Genomic DNA, 15,383 nt, shown 5'->3' on the forward strand with positions numbered 1-15,383 from the left:
AAATCGACTTAAGTCCACATTTTGGGGGTTTTGAGTTGAGAGCATGATTATGTTACTGTGTGCAAGGGCATCGTTTAGTAGCAGAATGACTTTAATCCACGACTTTTGTATAGTTTTTCTTAGCAGCAGAATGTTTGGTTACGGGGTAAAACGACTTTAGACCTCGACTTAAGCTGTTTTGCGTGTCAGGTACTGAAAAAACTTACATAATATGTAATTTTAATAATACAATCAGCTGACAAAATGTTTTTTGTCTGTTGTCATTGATAATTCTTTAGTTGAGAAAATTGATTACGGTACGTTTGAAGAACAGAACATGAAAATGAAAAGCAATATGCTCAGTAATCGTGCTGAACTTGTAGCTGAAGTAAAAAGTATTGCAAAAGGAGCCAAGTTAAGCATCGAGAGAGAGAGGATTTTCTTGCTGTCACATTTGACTACATGAAAAATGTATAGTTGCCTAAACACCAGTTCAGGATATGTACTGCTATCGCCAGCTTAACGTCCCAGCTTTCTCTGTGCACAACGTGAAAACTAGTGAAATGTCCTTTTGTTCTACCATGAGGGACAGGCCAAGAAAAGTCTTAATGAGATATGTAATTTTCTCCTGCACACTATTTCAACAACTGTGTCCCATCAAGTATATTAAAGAACTGTGTTTGTTTTGCAGACAGTTTTCCTGGACAAAATAAGAACAACACACTAATCAAATTCTTAATGGCAATAAGTGCTCAGAAACATTTCTTCAATATCATACTTTTCTCCATCAGAGGTCTGTGCTCTTGTGATTAACAAATTGTTCAAAATAATGTTGTTCAACAATTGCAATAAGGTTATTTTATGATTTTGGTATAAATACATTTAGTTAAAGATTTTATGTGTCAGTAACCTAATAATTATGATGCAAGATTGAAGTTAATTTGCAGAACAACTTATGTCCTGAAGATAATTAAATTTTTAAGACCTGAAGAAGAGTACAAAAGTATGAATTTTTATACTAAAACTATTTCTCTTACATATAAAAAATTATATTATAACAATATATCGTTCAGCGAGGCCAAAAACAGTTTTCTTTAATTTTCTCGAAACTAATTTTAGGGACTTAAGTCGTTTTGCAAATTCACCATTCATTTCCATTTTCCTCTCTCCCAGGAATACATGTATACGAATGTCCCTTCAACTAGTTAGTTGCTTTGTTAACATAATATTTAGATATAATGACCTTGCGATGAACATCAGGGTGCGCTTTACTTATATGAATGGTTACACATTTGAAGAGTTTATCACAATATTGACACCGTTGGGTATTTTGACTATTATTCATTAGTATAAGTTACATGGCTCGTAATAAACAAACGTAAATTGCTCACAAAAAATTAAACATATCATTAATGCACTAAGCTCTTAATAAAGCATGTTACACTACAAAATTTCACTTTCAGAATCTTGATAAGTACACAAATCTCGATTTATATAATTGAATAATAAAAAAAAAACAAAAAACAAAATTACAAAAACTGTCCTCCATTGAGGGTAGCCCTTACGGACTGAGTATATCCTCAAAAAAAATAATATACATGTGTAAACATAGTTATTAATTTAAAAAAAGAAACAAAGAAAAGGGCATGAAAAATTACAATTGCTATAATGTGGCACCATGTGATTAATTAGGATTTGACAGGATTTTTTTTAACACAATTATCACAATGTCTTCCCTCAGAGATGTTGGCAGAGCAAACTGCCGTCGGATTTCTATTAAGACAAATAAATCTTAATCCTTAAATTGGCAAAACTACATTTCTCACACTAGTTTATTAAACCGTGTCGGGCCGTAAAGAAAACACACTATCGCAATGTTCATATTTTATATGTTGTGCAATATTATAGTATTGTGATATTTTGGTTAAATTTAATTTTCCTACCTTTTTTCTATTAAAATTAATTATAGCATATAGCCTATTAATATGTTGTATCCTATAGGATACTTTGTGAATTTAAGGGTTAACCTTCTCCTGAAAACTTGCCCTTTGGAGAAGTCACCTTCTTGCATGCGCAGTTTCAATTGTTGTTTACGCTGAAATGCCATAACTTGGTTTTATCAATGGATATTTTAAAATATATTCTTCACATATTTTATGTAATTTAAAAATATTCCTTTACAGTTTGTCTTATGTACCGTACTTGGTACCATTACCTGGTTATCAGAATATAGTAAGTTAATGTTTTCAAGTAATTTGTATTACCCACTAAACATTTAAACTCCCATATTTAACACTAAGGTCCAGTTGTATGATCGCGGAATAAATATTGGAATAGCAATTCGTGGAATAGCCTAACTAGGCCTATAGAATAAATGGGATTCCGTGTTGTATGACGTTCGTTTATTCCCAAGTTATCTATTCCATAGTTAGCAGAATTGTAATAGAGGTTGGTAATACTTTTTAGATGGGTTATTTATTATTTTTTTTAGATGGTGTTTTGTTTATAAAGTGCATTCACAATGCAGTATTTTTTAAATATATCTGAACATATGATTACTATTTTTTCTACTAAGTTTATTATAAAGAAATGAGTGAATAAAAAGGAATTAGAAATCAAAACTATAAGATAGAAGACACATTTAAGCTAGCTGAGGTAGAGAAAGACTACATTAAGATGCAAAAAAATTGATGTCATGTCATAACGTCTATCAAAAGACAAGAGCTTGGGAGTCTGCAGCTAGGTTATTTAATGCTCAGACTAATATCTACAGGAATGTAGAATGTAACACTGATATTATAGGGCCTACTAGTAATATTACAATATTGCCTTATGAATTTGTTTAAAATTTGATTTTAATTATTTACAAATTAGCATTTCCTTACAGTGATGATAATGTGAACTATTTTTATCTGACTGTCATGTGTTCCAAATTATCTTGATTAATTCCAGTACACTTAAAGCAAATGTTCATTTTTAGTCCAAACCTTGTCAGAAATTCTTCATCGTCATACTCATTTCATACATCAGGTCTATTATGCTTTTTTTATCCACATTCTCAAAAATATATTACAGTATATAGTAATTCGTCCCGCGCCGTGGCGTCGTGGTCTAAGGCATCCTGCCTAGGACTCGCATTACGGAATGCGCGCTGGTTCGAGTCCTCATGGGGGAAGAAATTTTCTCATGAGATTTCGGCCAGTGTATGGGACCAGTGCCCACCCAGCATCGTGATGCACTTGGGGAGCTACGATAGGTAGCGAAATCCGGTTGCGAATACCAGCTTTAACGGCTGGGGGGATCACCGTGCTAACCACACGATACTTCCATTCTGGTTGGATGATCGTCCATCTCTGCTTCGGCATGTGGGCGTGAGGCCAGCAGCCGACTGGTCGGTCTAGGCCCTTCACGGGCTGTAGCGCCACGGATTATTATTATATAGTAATTCATAATCAGAGATCATGTCTAATACTGCTGCCATTTTATAATGTATTCTCTAGAATTCTAGATAACACTTTAACAGCGATTGAAAGCATGGAATAGCTTATTCGAAAGATATCCTCAGAATAGTGCACTATTCCGAGTTTGTAAAACACATTTCTCGCATAACCATGGAATTAATTTTAACAGGACATTATTCCGTGTTCGTACAACTGGGCCTAAGTAGGATGACAACGCCATGTTTATTCTAATCGATTGTCTCGTTGCAGGGAGCATCATGTTCATCTGCCAGCCAGTAGGAAGCGTGCTGTCCGGCATCGTGTTAGAGCAGCTGGGCAGGAAGAAGTCCATGATCCTGGTCAACTTCCCGCACGTCATCGGCTGGTTCATCTTCTACTTCGCCAACTCCATCCCGATGCTGTACTTGTCGAGCGTCATCATGGGGCTCGGCGTCGGCTTCATGGAGGCACCAATCATCACGTATGTCGGCGAGATCAGCCAGCCCGAGCTGCGGGGCATGCTCACATCGTACTCAGGCAAGTCCCCCCCCCCTCTCCGAGCTCTCCGTTCACAGCTTAATACCATAAGGGTGAAACCTAACCATTTTTCCCGTATTACTACATATGCTAGTGGATTATAATGATTTTCTAGCTCTCGGGTTGAATTTTTTTTACCAACTTCGTTTCGAATTTCGGGTAATGACAAACACTACATCTGGCAGTTATTTTCTAACTGTTATGTTGGCAGCAATAATTTCGATTTGCAGTAAAGGTAACTGATGAAAATGCAAGTGCCTAGACCTGTGAATTAATTAGTAATAATGGTATTAATATTAATAGCAATACACAATTCAATTCTGTTGCGTTGTGATTACCCTTTGAACTCAATATTCAGGTAAGTGTAATTAAATAAGAAATAGCTTATAGACCTACTTGGTATGAAACATGCACGTAATTATATTTCACATTTTAATTAATTTCTTTCGGATTTAGATTTTTATTAAAATGTCCAAGGAATGAAATATCATGGTAGCGACTTCTCCGAGAAAGAAAATGCTTGTAAGTATTTTAAGTAAGCTATACATTTCAAAGTACTGTCATTCTCTGAGGAGTTTAATGCTGAGAGGAATGCGGTTCCGACTAGTCTAGCGCGATACTGGAGTGGGAGGGGACAGTGGCAGCGGCAGTCTGGAAGGAAGTACAATCATACTGAAAACATTCGCCTAATTTACGTGAGCAGTATGCCTATTAGTTTTCTAACGTATTTTTGGCGAGATAGAGATACAACCATTCGTACTTACGTGTTCAGAGAAGGGAAGTATTGTAGAAAATTTTATTTATTTATTTATTTATTTATTTATTTATTTATTTATTTATTTATTTATTTATTTATTTATTTATTTGTCTGTTTGTTTGTTTGTTTTGCTTATTTATTTATTTATTTATTCTGATGAAGTTAAAGCCATCACACAACCAGAAATACAAATACAATAAAATGAATAAAATGAAAAATCATAATATAACTACAATAATATAAATGAAAAGAAGAATCATACTATAAAATTTAGTGATTAGTAGAATTGAATTAAATTTGTAAAGTAATCAATCTAAATATACTGTACTGCTGAAATCATTTGGGAAGTAAAACTACTTGATTTGTATTTTAAAATATCACAAACAAATGATTTTCGCATGGAATTATAGGAATCTGTTTTTCACGGTACCAATCACACATATTCTGAAATTCCAATGGAATAAAACCAAAAACTTTTCCACAGCATGTTTCCTTAAAAATGACTTGTATGAAATATTCACACACTACTACAAACTGAAGACTGCATATTTTTGGACGATTAATACTTCCCACTCCGCTCGGCTCGACTTGGCTGTAGCAACAAAAGAATCTACCTACAACCCTCCCGCACCGATGGCAAGAATACTTCAGGTCCCAGCGCTAAACTCGTCGGAGGAAGACAGTAGTACTGTTTTCGGGAATTCGTACTAATCATTTCACGTAATGAAACTACATTTTTAGGTTAGGTCTCGTGACTCAAAAACTGTTTAGTCAAAGCAATTAATTTCATATTGTCAAAGTAAGTTTTAGTATTAGATTATACTAATTCTAATTACCAACATAATATGCTATTTCATTTTTGAATCATTTAGAAGACAACTCGTAACATAAAGATGAGATGTGGTAAATAAACAAGACATTGTTATTTTAATTACTATATTATTATTATTATTATTATTATTATTATTATTATTATTATTATTATTATTATTATCATAATACGTCGTAGCATTGTGATTTTACCCTCTTTGGTGATATCTGGTATTAGTTGGCAACACTGAAGAGACGGACAAATGAGACTTTTAGGAACTACATTTACATGATCCTCACTATACAGGGAGTTAAAAAAAATATACAATATTTTAGGAGGTGATAGTATGCATCAAAACAAGAAAAAAATGTCTAATAAACATGGATACTACAACACATACTTTCTGAGATCTGAACACTTGTTCATAGGAGGTGCGTCAAAACGTAGAGCTGAAAACCCGGGTTCAAATCCCGGTGTCGAAGAGAATTTTTCTCCGTTCCACTCATCTTTCATCATATGATGAAGCAGAATATCAGCATGGAAATATCATATGTACTTCTGTACATCATAATAATATAGAATACTGTATTGACTTTCTACTAAATTGATGGAGTCGTGTAATGCATTACCCCACAAGTAGTGTACATTACATACTATTAACTGTAAACAAAATTATTGTTAGTTTGTGGCCTATTCTTCTAACGATGCCCTTGAAAACAGGCATTAGCCTACATAAATTTACGTCAAGGAAACTGTAACTTGAATAAGATACTAATTTTTAATTGATGAGGTAATTTCTATATGAAACCTCTTTCTAATTTTATGTCAACGCCAGAATTATTATTTACTAATATAATACGTTATACTTTACTTACTTGTAAAACGCTCTTTCTGTTCCACAGGCATCTTCGTGCAACTAGGCTTCTTTATAGAATACCTGCTTGGAACAGTGTCGGACTGGAGGACGGCTGCAGCTATCAGCGCCGCGGTGCCGATAGCCACTGTCATAGCCATAACGCAGGTAGCCCTTATGATTAGTTATTTAGGGGATTCTACAGACTCTCCCCGACATCTCTGTCTGCTGTTTATTTCTATTGGCAGGAGTAGAGGTATCGTTTTTCTCTCTGGAAGTAGTTATGTAGTTAAATAAAATTAAAGATGATGTAGCCGAAATGGAGCTACCAGGAGTTAAATGTTTCTGCATGTGTGACACGGTGCAAAACCTCAGAAAGCACGTGGTAAATGAAGCACTCTATAAGTCTCTTTTCTTCTGAACAATTTTTCGATTGGCGGTACAGTTCTAGAGATAATAATTAATTTGACAAAAGCTATTTGCAAACATATCACCGTGTCTGTTGTTTTAGCCTATCTTATGGCAAACGAACTATTTTTGCAACCGATTGTGAGTAAAATTTAATTTGGTAGTATTTTTTTCAATTCATTATTTTGAATAAAATAATAATAATCGAAGACCTGAGTTCACAAACATCCCAAGTCCAATATTTACCGAATTTGATTTCTTATCTGACATAGCTATGTTGTGTTTTGCATAGGCTACCATCCTGTAAAAAAGGAATGTCGTAAGTCCGACTCTAAGCCTGTGTTCTTTAATCATACAAATATTTATTTCAATATGTTATATGGCAAGCCTATATAGTTATTTATTCTCTCCTGAAAACTTCGCTTCAGTGGACTTGAAATGTTTGTCAATTCATGTCTTCAATTTATGCTTAGTGTGCAACATTCAAGGATAAACTGACTGGTAAAGGAAACCGTCCAGAGAAGGTGTACCAGGAAACAAATGCCGCCATAAATAACTACATTGCAGTTGTTTATTTCGGAATTTGGAAATGATTATTTTTGTGTAAGGAAAGGTAACATGTTCTTAGAATGAATATTTTTTTGTCATTTTAATAGTACTTATTTCAATAAATAAGTGTAAATTATTGTATCTATACTAAAAGCCAGGTTATGAACCGACTAAACCTGAAGCAAAGTTCTGTTGCACTCTTTCTGAGCTCTATTGCGCCACATAGTGGCGCGAGATTCAAAGCATGTCCAGCGTTTGTCACCGATATGTTTAAAATAACTACTGTCTATAGTTCTCGATAACACTATCAACAATATTAGTAATTAAAATTACTGCTTTTAAGAAAGTACAAGCTAATGACGCTGGTTCGAAATGCGACTCGTAATGCACGTGGTACTGCAAATGAACTAGGAAGTTTGGCTACACTGTCTCCGTGATTCCGTTGCCAGATTTTCGTTAGCAGACGACATCATTTTCACGTGAGGTCCAATGAAAAGCTCCGTTCTCCTTCCCCCCTCCGCCCCGCCATAATCAACATGTCATCGCTGTACAGACTACTCTAACCCGCACTTTCCTCTCGCCCTGCCAACTACTTCCTGTTTAGTCGGTTCATAACCTGGCTTTTAGTATATATATATATATATATATATATATATATATATATAAGTTCTGTTGTATATTTATTATCAGATTATTAATTTTGAAATTCAATTGTAATCAATTGCGTGTCAAACATATTTGTTCAAAACGTTTCGATTGTCCAAATCATTAAAATTAAGTTGCAGTGTTGTCATGATATGCTCCATTATATTTTACATTCACCGTAGGCCTACTGTACCGCCACTTATGCAGTGAGCGACAGACATTTGAACTCCCTCCGTACAAGACTATATTCCTCGATAAGTTCAGCGTGACAAAAATGCAAGCCTGATAATAATGTTACTCTATGTACAGACCCGTGCACACTTTGCCCGTATGAGTGTGCTCTTGCCCTGCGGGTAAGACAAGTTCATAGTTTGGCTCTGGGATACAAGCTCGCTGCATTAGTGGCGTGCATTGTAGAACTTTATGACACGAAGTGTTTTAAAGTTCAAGGAGTAATACAATACATTAACTACATTATTATGATTATGATTATGATGATGATCACTGCAATCATTACACCTCAGCTTATCTATCATATTTTAAATAATTTTGCTTTTTAGAGAGACACTGAGGAACAGATGTAGCCCACAGCGAGCCAGCTTATCGGTTAACTTACTTAATGTGACCAAACCAGTGACGAGTTTTTAATGCTAAATTCTTAATAAAAATAATATTACAATACATTTCGAGTCTATATCTGCTCATAAACGAACGTTTCCATTTCTTTAGCATAACATATTTCTGCGTCTCACAGTCCTGTAGGACATGGCAACTGACTGATACGTTTTCATTACATTAGGGCAAAAATCTTCTGCAGACATTATTAAGCGTTCGTTAATGATATCGCCATCATTAACATTTTTGAGAGGCTTTGCTTTAATGTAAATAAATTCGGTAACTCAGCCGATAAGCTTGCTCACTGTACAGCTGTCAAAAAAAAAAGTGGCCGCACTCGTGAACAGCGAATATTTTCAAAGTCCACTTCGGGTCGCGGCGATGTTACACGATGCATGTGCTTGTACGAGCAGTTCCGGAACTATGAAACTGTTCCATATCTGCGCCTCGTAGACCAGCGGTAGAGTGCTTGTTTAATGATTCAAAGGTCGTGGGTTCGGGCCTTCTTCAAGTTTTCATTTTATTTTTTAATCGTTCTTTAGCGATGTAAATGATATTCAAATTATCATTTATATCCAGTTATCGTTCTTGATGGATATCACGTTATTTATATTTTGTTATCGTTCTTTAGAGATATGAATAAAATTCAGGTCATCATTTGTATTCTGTTATCATATTATAACGATATGAATAATAATTATTATTGTATCTCCAATGGGGGTTAGCCCTATTTTACATATGTATGTTAGGGCTATAGTTTTATACACAAAAAAGATAAGCATAAAGAGAAATGGAAAAGAAAATTAAATTAGCTTACGCGATGTAAACAAAACATAAACAAACCGTAAATTAGGCATTGCGATTGCAAAACAAATATCAGGTATCAATTTGAAACACACAAAAACATTAACAACACACATACGTAACACTTCTATAACACAAATATGCAGCTTTCCGTACCATACATCATAAATTAATACACAATAGTCACACAAACACAATCAAACTATAATTACGACATTGCGACGACATCAAGCATCCCATAACTGACTCACATACATAACAAATCAAGCATCCGTTACAACACATACACTTCAACATAGTAACCACGCTTTTAAAAGTTACAAATTTGGATCCAAGAAGAATAAATAGGACACTGTTATTAATTACTATTCTTCTACAATTTCTTAAATACATCTGTAATAAATCTGTGAAATTCCGATATGAATAATATTCACGTTTTTTTATACTGTTATCGTTCTTTAGCGATGTAAATAATATTCAAGTTATCATTTATATTCTGTTTTCCTTCATTAGCATTATAAAATAATATTCAAGTTATTTATATTGCTATTGTTGTTTCGCAATATATTAATTAAACAAACCGATATTTATCATTTATATTCTGTTATCGTTCTTTAGTGATACTGTATAAATAATATTCAAGTTATTTATATTGTAATCGTTCTTTAGCGATATAAATAACATAAATTTAATATTAGGTTTGGAAAAATCCAGTTGCATAATACTGGTATTAGTTTTTCTTTTTGTATTATTACAGTATACTATCTTGAACCACAATAAAATGAAAAGGAGTAACGAGGAATTGAACCTGAGACGTTGACATCTAAATTCCGACGTTCGTCCGCTGAGCTACGAGAGCAAAAGTGTGGAATCATTTTCGGAAAAATTGGCCCAATCACACTCTAAGATTTTCTGATGATTCGTAGAAGCTAGTCCAGGATGCGGGGGGCAAAGGCTAATTGAGATTTCCCGGTCTCTGACCGGGTCAAACATCCTGATAGAATTAATATTTAACCCTTGCCGTGACTTTCGGTGAAGTCCGGAGGGCTCAATTAGTCAAATCCACTCTCCACGCTTGGGCCCCCTGGAATTTAATAAGATGCGAAAGAGATAGTGGTGTGCGGAAAGCAACGAGATGTTACCGCATTTAGGCCTATCCTTCCCAAGAAAACTGCAAACATGAACAAAGAAAGCTTTTAATAGAAGAAGAAGGATCTCCTGCGGACCTCTGGAGAAAGAACTAAGGAAGAGACTAGTGAAGTGCTTTGTGTGGAGTGTGGCATTGTATGGGGAAAGAACATGGACATTACGACGAAATGAAGAGAAATGAATTGAAGCATTTGAAATGTGGATGTGGAGAAGAACGGTGCGTGTAAAGTGGACAGACAGAATAAGAAATAAAATTGTGTTTGAAAAAGTGAGTGAAGAAAGAATGATGCTGAAACTGATTAGAAAGAGAAAAAGGAATTGGTTGGGTCTCTGGTTGAAAAGAATAATAGACGACATTAGGATATGTGGATCATATGCGGAGAATAAGAGGAAGGCAGAAAATAGGAAAGATTGGAGATTGCTGGGTTTGCAATGAAAGACCTGCCCATGGACAGAACATTTATGTGTGTATGTTCAGAATGCCTGGAATATCGTGTGTAAGAACAGTCGCTATTTGCAAAGACTAGTCAATTCCATGCCCACTCGACTGCAAGATGATCGAGATAAAGAGGAAGATAGACTAAATATTGAATTGTGGCTTTTTGTTTTGTTTTTTGAACGCTTAATTGTTTGAATGTTTTAAGGCCGACGCCAGTAAATTTGTTATGTTTATGCCACGAAAGATATTTTATTGAGAATAAAATCTTTTTTCTTTCCATTTGCAGCCACAATATCATAATGATAATGATAAAGTCATGGCATAATATATTAATGAACCTGATGTTAATTACTAAAATAATCATAAAAGAGAAAGGAGCCATTATGTCTAGTTTGTCTCTCTCAAAAACAGAACAAAAAAGGACATAAAAAGCAGGAGGTTGTAGTCGAACGCAGGACCTCATGAATAAGAGGCCTGAACGCTACCATTATGCTATCGAATAACACACAGTATACTTCAATTATAACTGTAGATATCAGGCAACGTGGTCCAACAACATGTAACATCGCCTGTCTCCGAATTGTAGCGAAGATACCCGAAGGGAACTTTGCTTCAGGAGAGCGGCCACTTTTTCTTTTGACAGCTGTACATCTGTTCCTCAGTGTCTCTAAAAAGCAAAGTTATTTAAAATATAATAGATACGTTGATGTGTAACGATTGCAATCATGATGATGATAATAATAATTATAATAGGCCTAATAATAATAATAATAATAATAATAATAATAATGATAATAATAATAATAATAATATTCTCGATTTCACATCTTTCATGGAGTAATTTTACTTATGATCGCTGTGACCGAATGTCATCATCATCATCATTAATTTTCGTTATCACCATCACCATTCTCTATGACTGAACGAGATCACAGTGAACTCATCGTCATTCAAATATACGTAATAACGTGCGCTTCTACATAAGTCAGAACTCATAGAGGTCTTGTAACCTGCTTATGCCTTTGAATGACGTCATTCATGTACCAGGAGAAACTACTTCACCCAATATAGTTCTTGTGACAAACAGCGTATTCCGAATCTCTGCGTTGAGCAATCCGATGGCATCACGGTGTTCCGAATTCCAACGATGACGTCACTGATGGCTCCTCCGGTGTCGCACCGGTTCCATCAGCTTGCAGAAGTGGTGGCAAAGTCCATCACTGAATGTGATTGGTTCTCGCAAAGGGCGGGAAAAGCAGACGAATGACATCGTGCACTGTTGTGTCATGGCGGTGTGTTTTGCTTTGGTTCAGCTGTATTGTTTGTAATGAGCACAACGTAAAAACAATATGTTAATGGCTTATGAGCGAACATGTCAACGGACCAGTTATTACTACTGGTTCAAGAAATAAATTGTTTATGCTCTCTTTTCTTTGAACGAGATAACAGTACGGAAATTTCGCAAAATTTTGCTAGCGTAGCACAGACAACAACTTGTACAGCCGCCTTGTTAGCCATTGAACCTTCCAGCAGTTTTGTTCCTATTTCACTGCAGCGTGACGTCACTGATGTCCACCGGTCCGGTGAGATTCGGTATACTCTGAAACATGCGAAGCCTGATTTTTATACACTGTCTCAGCGAACATTGATGACATCGGACAAACAGCGGTAAGACCTCTACGATACTGCCGCTATTTGCCTCCGCGAACGCTCAGCGCAATTCCTTCTTGGATACATTATCAGTAAGAGCTGTAGCGCTGTTCTGCTGAAAATACGCCGTGAAATATTTATTCATCGGACGAAGTTTCCAAAATGTGACTTGATTGTTTCCTTTAAAAAAAAAAAAAAAAAAAAAAAAAAAAAAAAAAAAAAAAAAAAAAAAAAAAGTCACTGACGGCATTTTACATCCGTATTTTTTTCTTCATACAGTGGAACCTCAATCATGATTCTTGGCTTGTCTGCTGACCAATATCTGTTATTACATGTGCAATGTGGCCAAGCTTAATCGGAAAAGAAATAGATCTGGGATCAATTTCCCCAGTTATTAATGTTTTCTAACATCTAATTACAGAAGTGAAGTCCAATGCTATGTGATGAATTATCATATGCAGAACGTTTCACAGCCTATTTTCAGCAGGACAACACTAGAGTTCATATGTATCCGTGACGGGATTGCGTCGAGCTTTCGCGCAGGCAAACAGCGGAAGCCCTTTGCTGCTGGTCGGCCGACGTACTGTTTCAACGTTCACCGAATTTTCTGCATACTTCTAGAATATGACATTTCTAATACTGAGGATGAGGAGATACCATCCAGTAGTTTAAGAGAAAAGACTAAACACAAATAAATGAAATAACAGACGAATAGGCCTATGGAAACTAAATGTCAATCTGTATTAAATTAATGTCGATCTTATGCAGGTGCCTGAGACGCCGATCTGGTTACTGTCGCGAGGACGTCTGAGTGAGGCAGAGAAGGCGCTTTGCTGGCTACGTGGCTGGGTGGCACCAGGGGCCATCAAGAAGGAATTCGACGAGCTGGTAGTGTACTCCGATAACGTGAAGAAGCTCAAGAAAGATGAGGCAGCCACGTCTAAACAAAACATCTTTCGCAGGAAGCTGCGGGAGCTGAGGAAACCCCAGACACTACGCCCGCTCATGTTGGTCATAATGTTTTTCTTCTTCCAACACTGGTCCGGCTTCTCAGGCATGCGTCCTTACATGGTGAAGGTGTTCGAGGAGTACGGCCTGCCTCTCGACGCTCACTGGGTCACCGTGAGTTTATTTCATTATTTGTAAGCTATATATATCAATAGGCCTACCATTGGATATACTACAAGTAGATATTCCAAATTTGTTATTAAAAATAGCCTATAATAGAAATGTTTTGTATAAATATAAAAAAGTAATTAATAATATATTGTCAAAAGAATATAGACCTACAGTTAATCACGGAGTTTGACAAGAAACAAATGAGGAAACAGAATGCAAACGTTTGTCGCTACGTATTAGTTTTGTATCTGTTGAAAAAGAGCATGTTTTGTTTCTTGTCCATGAGCTCATAGTGTAAGACAGTGATGTCAAAACAAGCGCATTTTTCTGACCTTGACGTCGTGCGCGGGCATCAAGCGCTAAGTATGGGAAGAGGAAGGGTTGTGTATATGAATAAGCAGCCTGTTGGATTAAGAAAACAGTGGTGCACAAACTTCAAAAGGATCGTGAAATTTTATGTCGTTATTTTTATATGGCTTCTTTCTGTTTAATATTATCTATATTGTCTGTAAAACAAAAGTACTAATACCAATTTCTTAATATTGCAGTTATAATGTTAATAACATAATAAAGAGATAAGAAGGAATATTCACATAAATTCCGTAGTAGTACAACTGTACTGTAATAAATGGATGAAACACATCATTCATAAAGAAAGTGATATCCCAAAAAAAGAGATTGAGTATGACATGACAAGTTGGAATTGATATTGATGATACCTTTAGCCCCATAAACATAATCAATAAACTAATCAAAACAATATTACAGTACCAAAGCAAAGTTACCTAGGTACTGTATCTGTTTTAAGTGTAACTAATATTACATAACAAAACTCTTATCGCATTATGCTTTTAAGGTGATATTGGTGAGCAACTTCCTATGATCAGAATATTAAATTATTTTCTCGAAATGTGCTGAAGCTATAGAGCTGACATTTTTACAACAAATGGGCATGTATCTTTTGCTTATGGTGTAACAGTAGTTGCTTTGTTAATTCATTTCCTTACAAACAATTTCCATGCGAATATTTTCAAAACTTTCAATACATTATCTTCAGTAATATGTATTTAGGGTATATTAAATTTACGAAAACATTCTGTAAGACTACAAAATAAATAGGCCTATATCTGAAAATTTCACTTTTCTATACGAAAAGTTGAGAAAATATTTCTTTTGAACAAAAAAATCAAACTTGTGAAAAATGAACATTAAAATTAAAACTTACATTCTTATAATGCACTTATACTTCCAGGCAAATCTAAAAATTAACATGGATACAGTTTTAATAAAGTCTCTTCCCTCTATCTATTGAATCAGTGCTGGCCATCCCTGCATATAGCTCGACCAAGCTTATACTACCTCTTTCGTCTGTCTTTTTCCGTTCCGCTGTAAAGCGCTCAGGCTCTCCTCAGCTGTAAAGCGTGCGCTTGCTCCTATGGGCATCAATTGACATCACTGGTGTAAGATATGCTGCTCTTAGAGTAATGGTAAACATTTGCTCATTACTCAGAAGATATTAATTTTACGACCCATGTTTGTGGGACTTTTATTTCTTGTTTTGATGCATACTACCTCCTCTCTAAATATTGGAACTTTTTACAGAACACTCTGTATTTTATGCAGAATGA

At 35.4% G+C, this 15,383-nt stretch overlaps 1 protein-coding gene across 3 annotated transcripts in view; it reads left to right on the forward strand.

Annotated features, from left to right (window-relative positions):
* LOC138716546 (facilitated trehalose transporter Tret1-like) overlaps window positions 1-15,383 on the forward strand; it is a 277,647-nt gene that overhangs the window by 249,649 nt on the left and 12,615 nt on the right. For all 3 annotated transcript variants that reach the window (XM_069849703.1, XM_069849704.1, XM_069849705.1), the window contains 3 exons: window positions 3,690-3,956; window positions 6,427-6,545; window positions 13,405-13,758. In XM_069849703.1, the coding sequence (XP_069705804.1) occupies window positions 3,690-3,956; window positions 6,427-6,545; window positions 13,405-13,758 (740 nt within the window). The remainder of the gene's footprint in view (window positions 1-3,689; window positions 3,957-6,426; window positions 6,546-13,404; window positions 13,759-15,383) is intronic.

The sequence above is a fragment of the Periplaneta americana genome, chromosome 16, assembly GCF_040183065.1.
Source record: "Periplaneta americana isolate PAMFEO1 chromosome 16, P.americana_PAMFEO1_priV1, whole genome shotgun sequence".
NCBI classification, from domain to species: Eukaryota; Metazoa; Arthropoda; class Insecta; order Blattodea; family Blattidae; genus Periplaneta; species Periplaneta americana.